Genomic DNA, 21,280 nt, shown 5'->3' with positions numbered 1-21,280 from the left:
AAAATAACACAAATAGTTTATATTAAAAATTATCAATGAATATTTTCTATAAATTAAATTATGGAGATATATAATGAAAACACTGAATAATTTTTTTTATATTTTTTCTGAAATGTAACATAGGAAAACAATTTAAATACAATATAAAAATATACGATGATCATTATTTCGAATATAAAAATTATTTATAACATATATAAAAGGTAAATACATACTTTAATTAAAAAAAAAGGGGTTAAATCTCAAAATTGAACAAGAAACTTTGATCTATTTTATAATTTGATACATGTATTTTGAGTTGATGCAAGTATACATATGAAACTTTGATCATGGTTCACATGTATACATGAATTTTTTATTGTGATTCAACCATACATATTTAAAAAAATAAATACATCAAATTTCTTTTCGGATTATATAACTATAATTATCTGTATATGCAATATATCAATGAAGAATGATACTATATCAATAATTATTTTAGTGATTTGTCAAAATTTAAGTCAAATCATAATTTCTTGCATACATTTGCACAAAATCATAGTTATGAGACTTATCCTAAAAATAAAATTAATAAGGTAAAATTTCTTCTATTTATTCTTTTTCTACCCTTTTTCTCTTCTCTTGGTCAAATTATAGTGTTGGTCCCTCTATTATTCTCAAATTTAGGATTTAAGTCCCTATATTTTAATTTTTGACATAATTTGGTCTCTATTTTATAATATCATTAATTAATCTAAATAGTTAACACTTTTAACTATTTTAGTTAAAATAATGATGCGTACCTTTTAATTATCTGATTAACACAATTATTGTTGTTGTTGTTGTTGGAATGATAATTTTAAGGAAAAACCTACTTGAACATAGTAACTGAAATTGCTATTTATATGATGTGAAATTAAAATGTAAGGACTACATATGAAACTCACAATTTGACATCATAAGCGTGGGCCGCATGTATGAAGCCCTCAATTATACCCACCAGAAAATTGCTTTCTTCTCTCTATGTATTAACATCACATCCATTTCCAAAATTATTTTACAAATTTCAGTAATTCCAAACAATTTTTTTCTTAAATATTTGTAAAATTCCATCATCTAAAACCACGTAAGAGTGCAATTTTTCCAATAAAAATAATTAAAACAAAACAAACATGGCATTTAATCATTATTATTATTATTATAATAAAATATTTTATTAATATTAATATTAAAATTTGTTGATAAAAAAATTTGAATAAAACTATATTGCTTTACATTAGTTCTATCACTATTGATGTTGGTTATATTCATTATTGCTCTACATTACACAACGTTTGCTATGCTCTTTTTTTACTAATATTTTTTTAAAATTTTATATTAGATAATATATTATAATTTATTCATTAACATAATTCTAGTATGTTCATGAGATATATATATAAAGTATATATGATATTTATCTATATAATTTAGGTCTAAACAAATTGGTATAATTCTTAACTTCATCCCTTAACTTTCTAAGTTAATTTCTTTACTTTAATTTGTTAAAATTTGATCATTATACTTTACGAAAATTGATAAATTAGTCTAATTGGTATTGCTATTGAACCTTACTATTAAATTGTTTATATGAGAATAAATTGTTCAACAATTTATATTAAAGGTGTTCATGGGTTGAGTCTGGTCAAGTTCAAGCTAAGCTTATATATGATATTAATATACTTTATGTTTATCTAAGCTAGAGATGTCCATGGCCAGGGCCCTAACAAAATTCTAGGCTCGATTGGTAGGCTTGGGCCTAGCTTGGCCCGAAAAATGGGCTTAAATTTTTACTTAAGCTTGGCCCGAATAAAAATACTAAAACCCGAGCCTAACCTACCCCATTAAAATTTTTTATTTTATTTTTTATATAAAAAATTTAAATGTTTGTAAAGTCTCTTTTTATTCATTATACGACATGTACCTAGATGGAGTCAGTTTTGGTATAAAATGTGAACTTGTGAATATTCAATGTCTAAAATGATAACTTAAGGGTGTCAACTGGTTTGAATTCTTTTACTAGAGATTGATATTTAATAGAATTGTTTAAAATGTTGCCCTATTAGTAATCTATATATATGAATGAATATGTTAATGTGGTAGAAGTTAAGAATTGTAATAAGTGTAGAATTTTGGCATGTATTTTATGAATCCTATTGCATAAATGATAAGATGAGTTAGAAATGTAGAGTGAGAATGGTATGATTGAGTTGAAATGGTATGTAATTGAAGTAAACTTGTTTTTAGGTAGAGCTTATTGGTTTCAAAATGGTACCATTTCGAAATAGTATATCACGCTGTGACATCGAGCGCTTGCCATTGTGAGAAAATTAAGTTGTCATGTCACGACGCGACATGGAGTATTGATTGTTGCGACGAGATCTAGTCAATATGTTGCGTCATGACGAGAAACCCTCTTATGTTGAGACGTCAACTCGACATTTCGAATTCTTTACAATTTGGTTTCAACTCAACCTCGGGTTTGCAATAGAGCTTCTTAAGCTCGTATAAAACCCAAAAATGAATGTTTATCGTATCATATGCATGTAATACTTGAAATGAATTATTTAATGGTACAAAACAAATGTCATTAGATCGTAGTTACTCCGATAACAAATGTAACACCTTATAACTTGGATCCGACGATCAGGATATGTATCAGAATATTACACGAAACTTATTCAGGGCCCAATACGATGGCCTAAATAGAGAAACAATTTAATTATAATATTACATGGAACGAGTAGCAAAAAAAAAAAACTATAACAATGAATTTTCAAGAAAAATTTTTGAAATTTTTTATTTTTCTATCATTAAAAGGAAAGTTCAACTGGTTGAATAGAAAAAAGATGATTCGACCAAATTTTTTTTCTTTTTTACAACTTTGCATATTATCAACTATGTATGTATATGATGATTAGTAAAAAAGATAAAAAGAACAATACTTGTAACGCCCCAAAAATTGGGCCTAGAAATATTGGGTTTGGAGTCTAAGTTCGGGTAGAAGACGGCTCAAATAAATGGGATGATTTAATTTTTATTATTAATATTTAGTATATTTAGTTAGTAAGAAAATAAATTATGAAGGGTTTATGGTGTGGGAAAAAGTCCGGGGCTCGGCCCATAGCTTTAGCAACATTCTTAAATTTTGCTTCTTAAGGAAATCTGGGCATAAGGCTTTAAAAATAAGTTGGCAGAAGCTGGGCATAAAGGAAAGCCTGGCCCAGTGGTTAGGCACGCTAGGCAGCAGGAAGGAAGGCTAGGGTTCAATTCCCAACGTGCACAAACATGTTTTTAAGTCAAGGGCTGTCGCAGGCAGGCCTTAAAAGTTATTGGGGCTAACTCATGTCACAAAAAGGAACTCAGCCAGTGGCAAGGGACGTTAGAAGGCTGAAAGGACCCCAGATCGAGGTAAACGGGTTTCACTAAAATAGGCTTTAAAAAAATTCGCGAACGGAGTATGCCACAAGGAGCGCCTGTGGCGCAGTGGCAGCAGCGTGCTAGGCATGCCGAGAGGATATGGGTTCGATTCTAGGGGAAGGCGAAATTTTTATTTATTTGTAAGTAGCCGTGACTGCAGCAGTTAAGCCTTAAAATTAATTGTCAGAAGATTATGTCAGGAAAGGAACTTCGGTGCAGTGGTAAGCAGCGTATGTGTGTGTTTAGAAGGTCGCAGGTTCAAGATGTATAGCAGGCAAAATTTCCTTTTTATTTTGCTACTCACATTATGTGAAGGAGTTGGAGTCTGATCAGGACTCTCTTAGCACAGCTTACTGAAGCGGTGCAAGGGGTGGATAAGGCTACTAAACGTTGGAAATTCAAACTCTGCTAAGAGCTAAAATTAAGGAACAAAACAATGAATTTGAATATGGGAAGGACGGTGGTGCCGAACTCATTTGGCTTTGGGCAACTAGATGCCGAAATAGCTCTCAAAATTTAGTTAGGATGAATTGTTTGTTTATTTTTTTTCAGCTCAAATTCTCTTATCATATTTTTTTATTTTATTTTATCAACTTTCATTCCTTTTGATCCATCTTTTTTTTCTTCGCCGAAGCCTAAATCTTCTATTGCTATTCTTAAAATTCTTTCCCTTTTCTTTTTCTTCCACCGATCTCTCTCAAACCATTGCTAACTGATTACCCTTCGAAAAGTCGAACCACACTACGTGATAGCCGACTTTACTCCTTAGCCGAATCCTCTATTCTTTTTCCTCGTTATTCTTCTATTTTCTTCTTAAATCGAATTAAGCATACCTTAGAATAGGTTCTAGAAGTCGAATCATTAGATCTGTTCTCTTCTTGTATTTTGGGGATCTGATCTACAACAAGTCTGGAATAGGAAGGTACTTCGAAACGTTTCTGGCAAGTAGATCCTCGGTAAGTGATCAGATCTTTCTGTCCATTTGTTATTTCGGGTTTATTATGAAAAGCCGACAAGTCCTTAATCACTTAGGAAGACTGTCGTTTTAGACTAAAGGCTTTAATAGCCTCTTCTTTTAGTTTTATATGTATTTAGTATGGATTTAAAGACAAGCAATCAAGAAGCATAGAGGGTTGACACTGTTGGAGCATCTAGATCTGATAGTTGGAGATCGATAAAGGTAAGGGTTAAAGATATGGACTATGGCCGAATATGGTGAGAGTTTGATGTGTTAAGTTGTTATCGAGTTTTAATCTAATTGTATAGTAACCGATTGTAGGCTGCTCGTGTGCAGAACTCGTCAACGTTTCATCAAAAAACAGGTGTGTAAACGACACCCACTAGTAGACTAGTTCGGCAAAAACCGAAAAGCCAAAATGCTGAAATGCCGAAAAACTGACATTTCGAGAACTTGTGAGCGTGCGAGCGCTCGTGGGATTGTTTGTATTGATAATTTTGGTATCTTCAACGGTAAGATTGCAAAGTGCGCAATTTCGTGCACCTCGATAAATTTGGGCTTCGATGGGCCGAAATTGGGTAATGGGCAACGGGTCTATTTCGATAAAAACGTCCGGTAAGTATTCTGAATACACGTTAATAATTGTAATGAGCATGAAACCCTACAAAGATTGATAAAATTACTGAAATACCTCTGTAAGGTATAATTACTGTAATACCTCTAAAGGGGTAAGTTTACGATTACGCTCCTCGAGGGTAAATAATTGTTCTTACGCTATAATCCGACTGTCTTTCTGAAGCATGCCTTGTTAATTATATATATATATTCTGCATACATGTCATACTGCATGGGGTTGGGTTTTGTTATGGAGGAAGAACCTGTTCTGGTGGCTGTGCCACATATTCTGATATAAGTAGCTTTGCTGCGGATTATAGTTAGTGCCGCAACCGGTGCTAACACTGTAAGTGTAGGGATGGCGTGGGTGATTTATTCCCCACAGGAAGTGTAGGGATGGACGGAGGTAAGTGCAGGGTTGGATGGGTTTATCATGCATTAATTGTATGAGATTATTTTGTTATGGGCCAACTGTATTGAAATGGGCCCAACTGTGTTAATATGGGCAAGGCCTAATATATCTCAACTTGTAATAGGGCTACGGCCAAGATTGATACTAATATGGGCTAGGCCTAGTATACTCTGATACTGGAAGGGGCTATGGCCCAGATTAATATTGATATGGGCTAAGGCCCAGTTAACTCTGATTTCTGAATAGGGCTTAGGCCCAGTAAAGCTTGAACTGATTTGGGCTCTGGTTGGGATACTTTACACACTGAGTTTTCCAAAACTCACCCCGTCTTTTATTTCTTTCAGGTAATCCCCAACGTTAGTGGATCGGTGTTGCGAGGGACTCGGAGATGGCCATACGATTACTTGGACTCTAATTATGTTTTAAATTCTGATTTGGGTTTTAAATTTTGTAATAAGGCCTCTTTGGATTTTGTTTTAGTTTGGGGATTTTTAGTTGTTACGTTTATTATCTGCTTTAAGTAGAACTCGGTTTTCTAAAAACATTAATTATTTTTTTTATCAACATGTTTTCGCAAACTACGAACTTTTATAAAGCTTCCGCAACGAAAACATTTTCAAAATTAATAACCTTTTCAAATGGTTTTAAACGAATTGGTTTTCCATGAACAATCACTCAGTTAAAGTGTGTCAATGGTTGTGTGCATGTCTAGGATTGGATCCGTGGAGAGCTGGGTACTTAAGTAGTCTAATTGATTCACCTCCTCTTTTCTGGCATCCTACCTGGTGCACAGCTTCTATTCACTTTAATCTATAACGAAGATATTCTTTAAACACTAAGAAAGACTTTAGATAAAACATGACTTTTCTAGTAACGCCTCAATGTGACACGCCGGATTCGGTCATAACGTCTGGGCCGGGTTTGGGGTGTTACAATACTCCATTGATTTCAAGTTTCAAACATAAAATAGAACATTTAGTTACCACAATTTTGTTAATGATTTGTTAATTAAATTTATTTGATTTGTTGCAGAATTTGTTTGTATTTCAATCGTTAATGTTGTGTAAGATTATTAACTTGTGAATCAATTTAAATTTAAATTATGTTATACATATTTGATATTGTTATAAAATAAAGAGAGATGGGGAGAATAAAGAACAAAAAAAATATCAAATCAACAGAGTATGAACTTTATTGATCAAACGGGATGATTACAATGCTTCATCAGAGTCTCTATTTATAGGCATAAGAAGTATAAAAGAAGTAGAGATCTAATTCTAAAAACTATTAGAATTTAAAGTATATTAAAACTTTATCTTGATATGATGGACATCTACTTAATAAGATATTCATAACATATATGGCTTTATTCAGAATTTAGTTTTAAGTCACTAAGTTTTTCTTTCTAGTTTAATTATGAATTCCATCCCTTTATTTTATGAAAATCAAAAGTTAGTCTCTTTACTTTAATTTGTTAGAATTTGATAATTGTATTTTATGATAACCGAGAGGCGAGAAGTTAGCCTAGTTGTTGATAAATACATGAACTTTAACGGTTGATTTCTACTACTTTGTTGCATATAAATCGTTGAAATATTAATATTTGTTTTTACATACAAATTATTAACCTATTAATTCCTAAATCAACAATTTAACAGTAAGGTTGAATAGCATTACTACTTGGATTCATTTATCAATTTTTGTAAAGTACGAGGATCAAATTTTGACAAATTAAAGTAAAAATAGAAGAATGAAATTAAAAATTATATTTAATTTTTTATACCAAACATACACCAAAATCATATAAAGATGAATATCACATATATACTTTATATATGTGCATCTCATAAATATACTAAAATTATCTTAATAAATAAATTATAACATACTATAAAATATTAAATTAAAATTTATTAGTAAAAGAATGAGTAAAGCAAACGTTGAGTAATGTAGAGCAATAATGAACTTAATTAATATTCATAGAGACATAAAATAACACCACGTGTGCATCATTATACGAGTACCATCTCATTAAAATGTTGTTTAAAGACATGTCATTCGAACAACTAGGATTTAACGATCAATTTAATTAGCTTAATAATTTAATTTATACTATTATTTAAAACTCTAATTGAGTTAGTGTTACAAATTAATTAAGTATAAATTTAATTGGTAAATGATTAAAATTTTTATTTTTTTACAAAATTATATTATTATGAGGTGGTTTCTAAGATTCATCGGTGTTCCATATTGGTGGCTGAGACTAATACCTCTCTCCATGGGATTGGATAGAGGAACATCTAATTCAGGGTGATAGGTCCATTGATCCCTCTCGTGCCAGCAACACGGGTTCCATCCAAAAGGTCTGGTGGGATGGATTAGTTACACTTTTTCTGCTTACTCGTCCCCTGCTTGGCATAGATAGATAGATAAGGGGGTTGAATCTTGTCTCATTCTCTCCTCCCGGATGTTACTACCCTTCCGGGTTGAGTCTAGAAGTGAAATGAAATGGCAGCAGCGCAGTGTCTCCTCAAAATCCCCATATAGGACCATTCTTCCCTCTTCTCCTTCAAAAGACCCAAAACAGCAGCAACCGTACAAGAACAAGTCAATTGAATAAGCACAACTGGAAACAATCAGTCTTACTTGCTCCATTAGTACGTCTAGTCCATATGGAACTCGTCTAATGCTTTTAGTAAACGATTTCTTTTTATATTTTATACAAAACCAATAAAAACTAATACATAGTAAGCACCATAATTTTAAACATTCTAATTTTACCATTGCATGATTTAATTTTTATATAACTTTAAATAACATATTTTTACAGATTTTTTTCACTCGCGTGTCATGGGTGTGTTGTAAATTTGTAATCTACTTGTAAGGCCTAATTTTATGCCCAGGCCCGAATAGTAAAACAATAAACAACAGTCCAATTACAAAATAACAAACCAACCCACTACCTAGCCCAACAGCAGAAACCCTAGCCCAAATAAAAAAAAAAACAAATGTTTGCAGCAGAAAACCCTAGGCGCAGCATGCCTAGGGCGCGCCGCTCAGCCTCGTCTGTCCCCCTCACGCTCGCACGCCTCAGCCTTGGCCACCACGACGCCCACGCGTCTGACACTCCCACCGTGCCCACCACCTGCAACAAGAACAGACACCACAGCAAGGAAAGCATGCAAATGATGGGGAAAACAATAAACTAAAGGAACAAAACAAATATATGGGCTTTAAAAGCCGAAATCGGTCATGGGAACAGGGATTTTTTTCTCCTTTCATTTTTCAGTTGTAATACTACTTAGAATACAAAAAAGGCAGATTGAAGCAAGAAAAAGACCCGAAACAGAAAAGGCAGAGATCTAAGGTTTCTTTTATTTTTATTCGAAAACTCATCTATTATATATCTATACATAGCAAAAATTTATAAAAAAGAATAACAAAAAAAAATAAAAATTTTTTTACCTTTCCGGCCACCGCGTGCGGTGGCCGGCGCCGGCGCCGGCGAGCCTCCGGTGGCCGTCCGGTGACCCCCCCTTTGCCGGAAATCGCTCCGAGCTCCCCTCTCCTCTCTCCCTTTTCTTTTTTTTCTCCCTCAACTTTACAAATGATTTTTTTGAAATTTTTTTGACTTTTATAGGGGGTCAAAACGCACCGTTTTGGACCCCCAGTTTAAACACATAAAGTGACGTCGTTTTGAACGCGGGTCGGGTCGACCCGACCCGCGCCAGGGAGGATCCGCGTGTTTTTCTTTGGAAGGGCTAATTGCACTTTTAGCCCTTCCGCTTTTTCGGGAGTTTACAATCAAGCTTTTCTTTATTTTTAATCTGGCTCCATGGTTTCGCCCCGAATTCATTCTGGTCCCCCATGCTGCGCAGCGTTTTAATACTTGGGTTTATTGCGCTTTTGACCCTCCAAGTTGCACGCGCGTTACAATCAAGTCCCTTTTCTTTGTTTTCATTTTAAATGGGCCCTACAACTTTGTTTTTAATTCGATTTTAACCCTTTTTTTCGTTTATTTTTGTATCTTTATCAAATATCCTTGTTATTTTTATATTATTAGTATTATTAGTATTACTATTATTATAACTATGTACTAGTGTATATTTTATTACGTATGTGTATACACATATATTTTTGTATTTAACATTTTTCATTTCACTTTATTTTAATATTTTATTAATTTTATGTACGTTTCTTTTATATTCCAATGTTATTATTATTATTATTATTATTATTATTAGTTTATGCTTTTGTTATATATCTATATATTTATAATATATATATATACGTACTTATACATACTTAAATATATCTTTTCACATTTCATAATTCTTATATACTTACATATATTTATGCACATTTTACATCATATACATACTTATATATTTTATACTCTTAAAAATGCTTTTCGTATATTTCACATATTTTATAATTCACATACATATATTTTATATAATCACGATTTGTAAATATATAAATACACATTTACATTTTTTTAATATTTACCGATTTTACATATATGTACATACTTATCTATGTTTTCATATTCTGTAATTTATATATTTCTTATTTTATGGCTTTAAATTATACATGCATATATATATATATATATTTTTACATAATTGTATTTATTGTCATCATTGTTACTTGGTGTATGTTTATTTATCCATGTACACTAGTGCTTTTTCTAAAATGTTAGTTCTATTTATTTAGTTGTATGCTTTGTTTATGTAATCTCCTCGTCAGTTCATTTTGCCTATTGCATTGTTGTTACTCATTTTACTTTGCTCACCTTGTCGTATTCGTTATTGTTTTGTCAAGCATCGACACTAAACACCAAAAGGAAAATTTTTCTAAATAAGGCAATATTTCGCGTTTGGAAACTCGAGAAAACGTGCCCTAACGTGCTGGGTTTCGATTTCTCGTTTGACTAAATAGCCAAATATCCTCTTAAAGCTTCAAAGTATGGTTTCATTAAACTATAAGGTGATCTTGGTTTCGATGGTTTAGAGTATCGTGTCCTAACGTGCTGGATGTGATATTCCTTCGGAACAAGAGAATCTTATGTTTCAATTCATGATATCAGATTTTCTTTTAAGGATCGTATTTTTTAAAAACTCTTCAAATTTTCAATTTTCGACACCAAGACACTAATTAATCAACTAGGTACCAATTTTGGGCGTATCGAGGGTGCTAATCCTTCCTCGTGCGTAACCGGCTCCCGAACTCATTTTTCTGAATTTCGTAGACCAAAATCGTTGTTTTAATAAAATTAAATCATTTATTAAAAACAACCACTTTTTGAGGTGACCCGATCACACCTCGTCAAAAAAGGATTGGTGGCGACTCCCGTTTTCATTCTTTTTTAAATCCAAGTCGACCCCGTTTTCATCAAAAAATGGTGTCAACACTACTACTAGTAGTAATAATAATAATATCTTTAATAAAAGAATTAGCTGCTTAAGTCACTATTTGACCCTAAGAAATACCATTTTTTTTTAATTTTGATATTTAAACTTTTTTTTATCTTAATTTGGTATTTAAACTATCTCTTCATTATAGATTTTGGCCCAAAAAATTAATGATATTAAAAAAAATAAGTGGCATATCTTATCAATGAAAACATGTTACATGACTGTCTTTTTTATATCAACAATGATATGAATCATTCACCGATCATTGACCAATATTGATTGATTATAGTATGACACATGTAAAGAAATTTTAAGTGATGCATTATCATTGATTGAAATTATCACTTTCATTTTAAAAATTTTAAAGAATTAGATTAACAAAATAATATTTTAAATAAAAAAATTTAACCATCAAAATAAAAAATTTGTAGTTGATACACATAACGATGATATAAGTCAAAATTAACATATAATCTCATTATACTATAAATAAGTTTCCACAAAACTTTCTTTCTAAATCAATTTAGGTTAAAATATTCTATTAATCTTTATAATTTATAAAAGTTGTGAATATAATCTTTCTATTTTAATTTAATTAAATTTAGTCTTTATATTTTTCAAATTGATCAATTTTAGTTAATGTACTTTTTGAATTTTGAAATTTTAATCTTGCCTTTAAACATAAGCAGTTAAATCTGTTTGGTTAAATTCAATTAATGAGCTTATAATTGTAGATTTAATTTATATTCTCTAACTGAATCATTTTAAGTTGATGTGCTTTTCAAATATTGGAATTTCAATCTTGACGTAAATAATTACCATTTATCCATTAATTAGATTTTTATTAAATAATATGTGAAAATAACAAGTTGATATGACATTACACATATAATAATATGTTTTGTCACATTAAATTTTGAAAATAGTAAAATTTATTAAATTTAACCATTATGAAATTTTAAAATTTATAAAATACATAAATTAAAAAATACGAAATCATTCATGTAAAATATAGGGACTAATAACAGAATTTTACCTTTTGTTTACCAATTCTGTTTCATACCTGAACCGCACAGACAACCAAATCATAATCCCTTCCAAGCGTCAATCCAGTACTATATTTTTTATTTCATTCCATGTGCTACACTCAAAAAGAGGCTCGAAATTTTCTAGACTCTTTGCCTGGTATCTTCAAGAAGCTTAAAACCCTTTGCAAAAAACTCCAAAATTCACCGCTATATAGCTACCCTTCAACTCCAAACGCATTGTTTTTCTTTCCTCTTCAAAAATATGGCTAGAAACCTTGAAATCCAGATCGAAGATAAGAACTCAAAATTCCCTAGGAACTTGTGGCTATTGTTACCCAAACTTCCCTTCAACAGAAAACGCAGTGTTGAAGTTGTGATTGAAAAGAAACCCAACGGAAAACAGTTGAGCGAGGAGAAGAAAACAACTAATAAGCCAGCTGATGAGGTGAAGTTTTCGGAGCCTCGGCCGGCTGTTCCACCGCCTTTGACGCTTGAGGCCGACCAGACAGGAAGGACTTCCAATCGTGTAATTCTCTGGCAGGTCAGTTGTCCTTTTTTTTTTTTTTTAATGACGAAGCCTTTATTCTGCATTTTCCGATGATTTTAGAGCAAGGATTGTGCGAAATGAGTTGGAATTTAAACCTATCGTATTTATTGTGATCATCAACGTATTGATTGATAGTTGTCATTTGATGTATTTATTTAACCAAAAGGATGATTATCCTCTTCATTAAAGATAGCATAAGTTAAAATATTTAGATTATAATTTATTTAATAAATATCTCCCTAATTAATCTCGTTTGTTTAATCAAACCTATGGCCAAAAATAATAAATAAAACCTAGGATTTTGAGATCTTAAATGCGTAAATGTGAGTTTAGATTTTATTTTTGTTTATTCTCCAATTGTGCTTTATAATAATATTGATTTTGGTTGTATTTATTTGGTTTGTTTTAATAATAATTGTGATAATCAATTATGCTTAAAATTTTTTCTTGTAACTTATAATACAAAATATGTTTCATAAGCCTATTATATATATATATTATATACTATAAGATAGACAACTTATAATTATATTATTTAAAATTTTAAATAAATAAAATTTAAAATCTTATCTAAAATTTGAAAAGGTTAGATAAATTTTGAAAATTTTATATAATTTTTTATGTAAGAAAATAAAAATATATTAAATTATCATAAAAATAAGTAATATTGTCATAAATATAAATATTATTTAATGACAATTTATCTTAATATTTAAATTTATTATTATTAGATTTTTTTAAAAATTATCATTATTATTTAATTTAATTTAAATTTTGCTTAAAATTTCATTTTTATTATTTTATTAAATTTAAAAATTATCATAAAATATGTATTATTTATTTTAAATTTAAGATTACTAGATATATGGACTTTTAATTTTAAAAAATTCTAAAATGTGTACTATTTAACTTCTAAAAAGTTAAAAAAAAAATCTACAACTCTTTACGACTATTTTATAAAACTATTTTAAAGAATAAAATTTTTTTATTTTTAACTTTGCTTTTTCTATGTTGTTATTTTTAATTTTTTATGCATCATCAATTCTTTTATAACATTTAGTATTAAATTAAAAATAAATTATATTTTAATTATTAACTACATACCATCTAGTTCAATAATAAAGAATTTTTAATAAAACAGTAAAAACTGTTGAATGGGATAAATAAGTAAATAATTAACATAAAATATTAGATTGATAAGATTAAAATTATAAATTAAATAAATTTTAAAATAAAAATTATTATAAAAAATATAATTATATTAAATAATTAATTTTGACAAATATATCAAATAACTTTATAATATAATTTTATTTAATTTTTGCCACTTAATCAAACAACATCATAGCAAATATTTGTGGAAGTGAAATACTGTAAAGGTGTTGACCAATATATATTAAAGATAAAAAAAAATTGTTGAAAATTCTTTTTAAATCAAATTCATTAAAATTTAAAAAGTCTAAAATATTTTGTACCCAAAAAAAAAATTCAAAAAGAGCACGCAATAGACACGTGACCTCTCCGTGCTCTCCGCCGATACAATAAGGGCACGTTTGGTTCGCTGTATTGGATTAGAGGCGTATTGGATTAAAGGTGTATTGGGATTAGAGGTGTATTGAATTAGAGGTGTAATAGCTAATCCACTGTTTGGTTGAATGTAATGGAATAGAGGCGTAATAGTAATCTTGTGTTTGGTTGAATGGAATAGAGGTGTAATAGCATAATGGAAAAAACTAAAATGACTAGAATACCCTTAGCATAAATTTGTTTTGGTAAATGATTATTGTTATTGTTATTTAAATTATAATAAGATTATTATTATCAATAATAAATAATTTAATCATATTTAAACATAATTATTATTAAATATATTTTAATTAAAATATATAATTTAATAAAATTCTTAATAATTAATATTCTTATATTAATTTACTGAAATCATAATATATGATACTGTAAAATATAAATTAACATAATTATTATTAAATATATTTTAATTAAAATATATAATTTAATAAAATTCTTAATAATTAATATTCTTATATTAATTTACTGAAATCATAATATATGATACTGTAAAATATAAATTAACATAATTATTATTAAATATATTTTAATTAAAATATATAATTTAATGAAATTCTTAATAATTAATATTCTTATATTAATTTACTGAAATCATAATATATGATACTGTAAAATATAAATTAACATAATTATTATTAAATATATTTTAATTAAACTATATAATTTAATAAAATTCTTAATAATTAATATTCTTATATTAATTTACTGAAATCATAATATATGATACTGTAAAATATAAATTAACATAATTATTATTAAATATATTTTAATTAAAATATATAATTTAATGAAATTCTTAATAATTAATATTCTTATATTAATTTACTGAAATCATAATATATGATACTGTAAAATATAAATTAACATAATTATTATTAAATATATTTTAATTAAACTATATAATTTAATAAAATTCTTAATAATTAATATTCTTATATTAATTTACTGAAATCATAATATATGATACTGTAAAATATAAATTAACATAATTATTATTAAATATATTTTAATTAAACTATATAATTTAATAAAATTATTAATAATTAATATTCTTATATTAATTTACTCAAATCATAATATATGATACTGTAAAATATAAATTAACATAATTATTATTAAATATATTTTAATTAAACTATATAATTTAATAAAATTCTTAATAATTAATATTCTTATATTAATTTACTGAAATCATAATATATGATACTGTAAAATATAAATTAACATAATTATTATTAAATATATAACTTGAAAATTATATTCTGCATAAACATAATTAACTTATACTAAGAAAAAGTTAGATGAAAATGAAATTGTACATCATAATCAATATGTTCAAAAGTTTTACAACATCAAAAAGTTTGAACATTGATATTTAATGAAAACCTTGATGTATGGATTCTGGAGTCAGAAACAAGTCCAAGTTAAGCAATGGCAGACGCAAATAACAAAGAAGCTCAGAGCAAAAGTAAAAATCCTTTAGAACCCAGAAATTTTTTCTCAATGTTACCCAGAGTTGAGTTCAAATTCCCTTCCTTTGACCAACAATCGGAAAAACCAGATGCTTCGGTTGAAAAAGAGGAGCAAATTGAAATTGCGAAACCACCATCTGTTTTCATGGGAAACCGCCGGAAAAATCCTCCGCCGTTGGAATTCGAGGCGGAGGAGTGCCTTGGGAGAACTTCTAATCCTATAGTTCTCGGGCAGGTATACTGTCTTTTTTGTATAGTTTCTGTTTTTGGGTGTTCTAGGTAACTAAAAATGTAGTTAAAAGAAACAAACGTTTGCAGATTTTTTCAAATGTCAGAATTAGTTGTTTATTATTATTATTGGTTCTGTTGTGTTGTATGATTCTTCTATGAAATGCCAGTGAACCAGACTTTTCCATCTCATTATAATTATAGTTTCATTGGAAAAGAGTCGTTTCAAAGAGTGTGGTAGTGATTTATATGCCAATCTTTGTTGGGAATAGAAAGTAAACATAATAGGGTAAATGGAAATTTTGAAGTATTTTCCAGTGCTTAAAATCTGAAGCCATAATTTTTTATTTAATAATTTGGTTGACATTATTATTTCGTTTGTAATCACAAAAAGAGTAAATTTATGATTGCATTCAGGAGTATATTGCTGATGATAGATTATGAAATTTTAAGAATGTCGACTGTGGAATAAGATGAAAGCAATTGAGGGTGAGCACTGTAGTCTCTAGAACCTTTGAAGTTTAATAGTGTATCCTAGAAAGAGCATATATCTATGATATTCTTTTAATATATTATTCAGTGTTGTGAAGAGCACAAGATGCACTTTAGGTGCAAGAACTCTTTTATATTGCTTTAAGCGCAAGGCACTAAATAGGCACCTGCCTGAGTAGAGTACTGTCAGTACGAGTATCTGCATACTTTTTTACATGTCTGTGCATATAAATAAAATTAGCTTGAGATAAACGATTGTAATAATGAACCCTGAAGAGTGCTTCAATTTACCCTACAAAACATTTAAAGTTCCGTCTTTTTTGTGGTACTCTGGCAACTTTTCGTTTGGGTTTTTGAGTGCTAGTGGAAGAGTTGATAGGTAAGTCAGCCTTACTGCCACTCTGCAGAACCGTACATGAGGCTCTCATTCAATTCTTTCGAAGTCATTGGGTTTTCCCCTCGTTCAAGAATCTTCTCCCCTCTTCCACTCTGTCCAGTCTGCGTTTGACCAAATGCGTCTCATTGGAAAAAATCTTGTTTGGTGCTAAGAAGCAATGCTAAGCGCACACCATTGCAAATATAATATTTCAAGACATTTTTTTGGATCTGTGAAGATGTGCACCTAGGTGCTTTTTAACTGCTGTCTTTGTGTGTGCAACAAAAACGTTGTTAATCATTTTGGGTGAGCCACATTTGACCAAGTACACATTTGATGCACCTAGGCATGCTCTTTTCTATGTTGGTAGATGCAGAAAACATCTGCCTGATTGAACGTCAATAATTTCATTAGCTTTTAGTTTTTCTAGTAGTGTAAAATAAAAATATTGGTTTCTCTACTTTTCAATGTTGTCTTTTAACTATAGACGTGGGAGCATGAGGAAATCATGCATATTGGCCAATAAAATTCCAACGAGATGTGTTTTGCATGTTTTGTAGGGTAAAAAGGATAGCTATTCAGCTTTTATTATCATAATTATATATCTTATGCTTATTATATATATATATATACTGACACGCATAAAAAAATTACACACATACGGATTACTTCACTTAGGCGAGTGCTACCTTATGCCTAGGCAATGTGAGGGTTCTAGTACTAGAGTGTGCCCTACGTCCTTGACTGTGATGATTCGATCTAAACTGCCTAGGCACTTTTTCGGTTGCTACACTGTTCCTCATCTCTGGGTTCTTAGGTATTTTATTTCCTTGGAGGTGTCAAGATGTGACATGTAAGAGGCTGTATATGATATTCAACCTTAGTTGTTTCTAGTGGGAGCTAAGATCCAATTATGAGGGATTCTAACTATTTTTACGTTTCTATAACATTTCCCTGTTTCTTTTTTACCTGTGCTCTGGTTGTTTCTCGATGTACATTTTGTCTAATATTGTTAGTTTCTATGTTACTTGGGGTCAAGTGTATGTTTTGGGTATGTGTATGTGCCACAGATATGTTCGAATTTTTTCTAGTTTTTTCATGTATTTGGAGGGTTCTCGGAGTGTCATATCCCCATATAAATGTCTAGATATGCATTTGGTACAAGTGTCACACATGAGTGGACTTTAGTATTTCGAGAAAAATAAGATCCAGAATAGATTAGTAAAATCCTAAGTTGCAGTTATGGTTTTCTTTACCTTTTACCATAATTTTATAGGTTTGCTTATTGATATTGATCTTCCATTTCTGTTTAGCAATCTTGGCTTTATCTTGAGGTAGCGATTATACTTCTGAAATTGATCTCCAATCTTTTGTTTATTTATAAATGCTTTTTGGTCTTCCTTTTTTCGCACCCTTTTGTGCATTGTTTTTATTTTCTTCTCTTCCACCTTTCTTTCATCATTTTCCAGAATTCTTTGCTATTATTACAAACCAAAAACTGCATAAATAAATTGTTTGGCTGAAATTTGTGACTTCGATGGTTTATTACATGCTATTTGAACTCTAAATTAATAGGCCTGTATTGATTCTGTACATATGTTAAATAGACTCGGATGTGAGAATTAGGTATGTGTTTGATACAAGTTTGCTCAATTTTTATCAAGTTCTTTTCATGTATTCGGAGGTTTCGGAACAATGCATTTCAAACTACCATAATAGTTGGGTGGCTCTTTCATTGATTCATTGGAGGAATCCTCCCCACGATCCCATATTTTGGAACTGCAAGTTATGTAGATTTTGTCCATTCGGGTTTAGGCAAATCCCTAACTGTTCCTTCTGACATTCGTGTTGGCGATGCTTCATTTATTTACATAAATTGCTGTGAATGTTGTATGTTAAGCTTGAAAACATTGTTTTATCTTTCATTCTTAAACACCATATTACTTCATTTGGTGTTTCTGCAATTAAATTAGTTGGTTTACCGTCAGGTATATGCCATTGGTGGTTTCTTTTTACTGAAATGGATTTGGGCTAGATGGAACGAAAGGAAAGAGATGGGATCCAAGAAGGAAGCGTCGGACGATGACGAACAGCCACCTGCGGTGGATGACTCCCAATATGTGTGATTCTCTCTCGATTATTGTTTTACTAAACCAAGACCTTATCGTTTTTTCTGTACCTATTTTTGCTTCGTTGTTGCTTGTTGTAGTTGGAAAAAAATACAATTTCATGGTTTTGTGTGAAAGAAAAGGGAAAGTAAAGTTTGAATCCAATGAATGAGTTACAAAATAATACAATCATCAGATTGAACTCCTTATTTCGCATGGCTGGGATTGTTTTATCTATTGCTTGCAAGGATGTTAGGCACATACAATACATGTCATATTCATCTAGTTACTTCTGTGAGTGAGTTTTTTTATTATCTCATATTTATTTTGTAAAAGAATTAAAAAAATAGAAATGTTAAATGGTTATTTTAAAAATATCAAAATTTTTAGAATAATGGTATTTTTTTTCAAAAATTGGATTTTTAGTTTTTCATAACTTGTCACATATCTCATTTTATTTATCCTTTTTTCACTGTAACAAGCCGTTTCTTTTGTTTGTTTATATATTACTTTCTTAGCCAATGTGTGCTATAGTGAGTTGATTCTACACTTTTCTTCCAGTTTTTAGTCTATATGTATGCTTTTCAGGGTTATTCGGATATATATTTATACAAAAAGAAAAGTTCATAATTAATAATTACATATCTATTTATTAAAATTGTAAGCACCAACAACTTTACAATTACAAATTCATAATTAATATTTATTCGAGCATTTTTTTTATTTGATATAAATTTTGTAATATATGGAAATAAAAAAATACGAGTCTTTTGCACCCAGTATGCGGAAGAAAATAAAGAAGTGGATATGAAGTAAAAATAATAACTAATAATCATCTTTGAAAAATGATTATTGATTAAAAAAAAGTGATTTTATCTATAGTTTCAGCTATTTAATAATAATTATAAAATTATTCAAATACATAAGAGCATCCGTAATATAGAAATTTTAGTTTTTTGTCTCTTTCTAATTGAATTATCGTCTAATTAATTTCTCACATTAACTTTATTAAACAATTTTTACAAGTAACACCAATAATATGAATGAAAAAAAAAAGACAAAAATTCCAAGAAAGATGATGCAAAGTTTGCTGAAACGGCAAAACTGAAGTTTTGAGGATCTTGATGTTCAACTCCCACATTTTTGGATATATTCTAAGTTTACATTGTTCTTTATTTTGTATAAACATATATATATATATATAAATGTATAAAACATTCCACTCATAATACTATTTATTACTTTTAAATAGATAATAAGATGAAAGATATAGATGCAAACTAGTTCTTTCTTTCTATGTGATGTGCTAGTTGATGTATCTATTAACTTAAATACATTTTATTTATTTGTTAAAATTTTGATACAAATTTTGTAACATTTCATAAATATTATAATTGTGAAAATAAAAATACTAAAACAAAAATGCTTAGTTTTAGAACTAAAAGAAAGAAAAAAATTAATATTTAAAATAGACTTGAATTAACTAATAATTTCCAACAAAGTGATCAAAATCATATAGGGTAAATTGCACTGACCATCCTTGAACTTTGATTTGAATAACATTTCAGTCACCCAAATATCACATCTTACAAAACTATCATTAATGTTATCGGGTTGTTATAAAATGGTTAACCAACCGTTAATTGTCATTAATGGACTAACGTTTATCTAACATTGCACATCTGTTTTTACAGGGTACACCAACTGTCTTTAAATTATGATTAAAATAATGTTTTGGTCACTCAACTTTCATGCTAAAGATGCTACTATTTAACAAAATTGACATGCCACGTCAAGTCCATTAATGACACTTAATGGTTGAATAAGCATTTTATAACAATCTGATGACAGTAGTGATAGCTTTGTAAGATGTGAAAGTTGAGTGACCAAAACATTATTTAAACTAAAGTTTAGGGTGATTAGTGCAATTTACCCTAAATAATTTGATGGAAATTATTAATTAATTTAAAATTGGTCTTAAATATATGGATTGACTGCTGCAAGCCGAAACACTATGGTGGATTGGGCTTGCGACAGTTGAGGTTATGAAGAATAAGTAAAATTTTGGAGAAGGTTGTCATATTAGCATGAATGGAAGCCAATGGTGTTTGGTTTGATGGTCCATCTCCAAAATCTGGGATGATGTTGGCTGGTAGATTGGGAATGGTGGAAATGTTCTTTTTTGGACAGAATAAAAAATAAGCAAAAGAATCCAAGAAATAAATTACGCAGGTTTTCTGAATCAAGGCAAGACATGGCTGCTTTAGCTCAGCCGCATGGATTTTAACATGCCGACGTGGGTTTATTTTCCCTAATCAATTTGAACTTTTTCTCATCTATAAAATTAAACTAAAACTCTATCCTGTTCGGACAATTTTAATTAAAATAAAACACAAACCCAACTAAAAAGCTTAGGATAATTTTAGTTAAAATAATCAAATATTATTTATCGCTTCCAAATGTTATAATACAAATTTCAATTTAATCTTAACCCTAACCTATTTGAATTAATTTCTAAGTGTACTGTTAATCTATAAATAGCCAATTGATTCAATATATATATTTTTTATCATATCAAGTTATTCAAGTTTTGTTTGCT

General features: G+C 29.5%; 1 protein-coding gene and 1 long non-coding RNA gene across 3 annotated transcripts; both read left to right on the top strand.

Annotated features, from left to right (window-relative positions):
• Window positions 1–3,888: 3,888 nt before the first annotated feature.
• Window positions 3,889–5,288, top strand: LOC121229091 (uncharacterized). The gene is made up of 3 exons (XR_005926589.1): window positions 3,889–4,397; window positions 4,521–4,621; window positions 4,721–5,288. It is a non-coding gene; the product is annotated as an uncharacterized lncRNA (long non-coding RNA).
• Window positions 5,289–11,886: 6,598 nt separating this feature from the next.
• Window positions 11,887–18,890, top strand: LOC107904344 (uncharacterized). 2 transcript variants are annotated; one of them, XM_041112323.1, is made up of 3 exons: window positions 11,932–12,412; window positions 15,417–15,712; window positions 18,562–18,890. In XM_041112323.1, exons 2-3 carry the CDS (start codon window positions 15,437–15,439, stop codon window positions 18,697–18,699), a joined length of 414 nt encoding a protein of 137 aa, XP_040968257.1. In that variant the 5' UTR covers window positions 11,932–12,412; window positions 15,417–15,436; the 3' UTR covers window positions 18,700–18,890. The 2 variants fall into 2 exon arrangements, with proteins under 2 accessions (XP_016686172.1, XP_040968257.1); XM_016830683.2 differs by lacking the exon at window positions 15,417–15,712 and having other exon boundaries at window positions 11,887–12,412.
• The last annotated feature ends 2,390 nt before the right edge of the window (window positions 18,891–21,280 follow it).

Source organism: Gossypium hirsutum, chromosome A05, assembly GCF_007990345.1.
Source record: "Gossypium hirsutum isolate 1008001.06 chromosome A05, Gossypium_hirsutum_v2.1, whole genome shotgun sequence".
Classification (NCBI taxonomy): domain Eukaryota; kingdom Viridiplantae; phylum Streptophyta; class Magnoliopsida; order Malvales; family Malvaceae; genus Gossypium; species Gossypium hirsutum.
The sequence above is the reverse complement of the archived record's forward strand: the minus strand, read 5'-3'. Positions and strand labels throughout refer to the sequence as shown.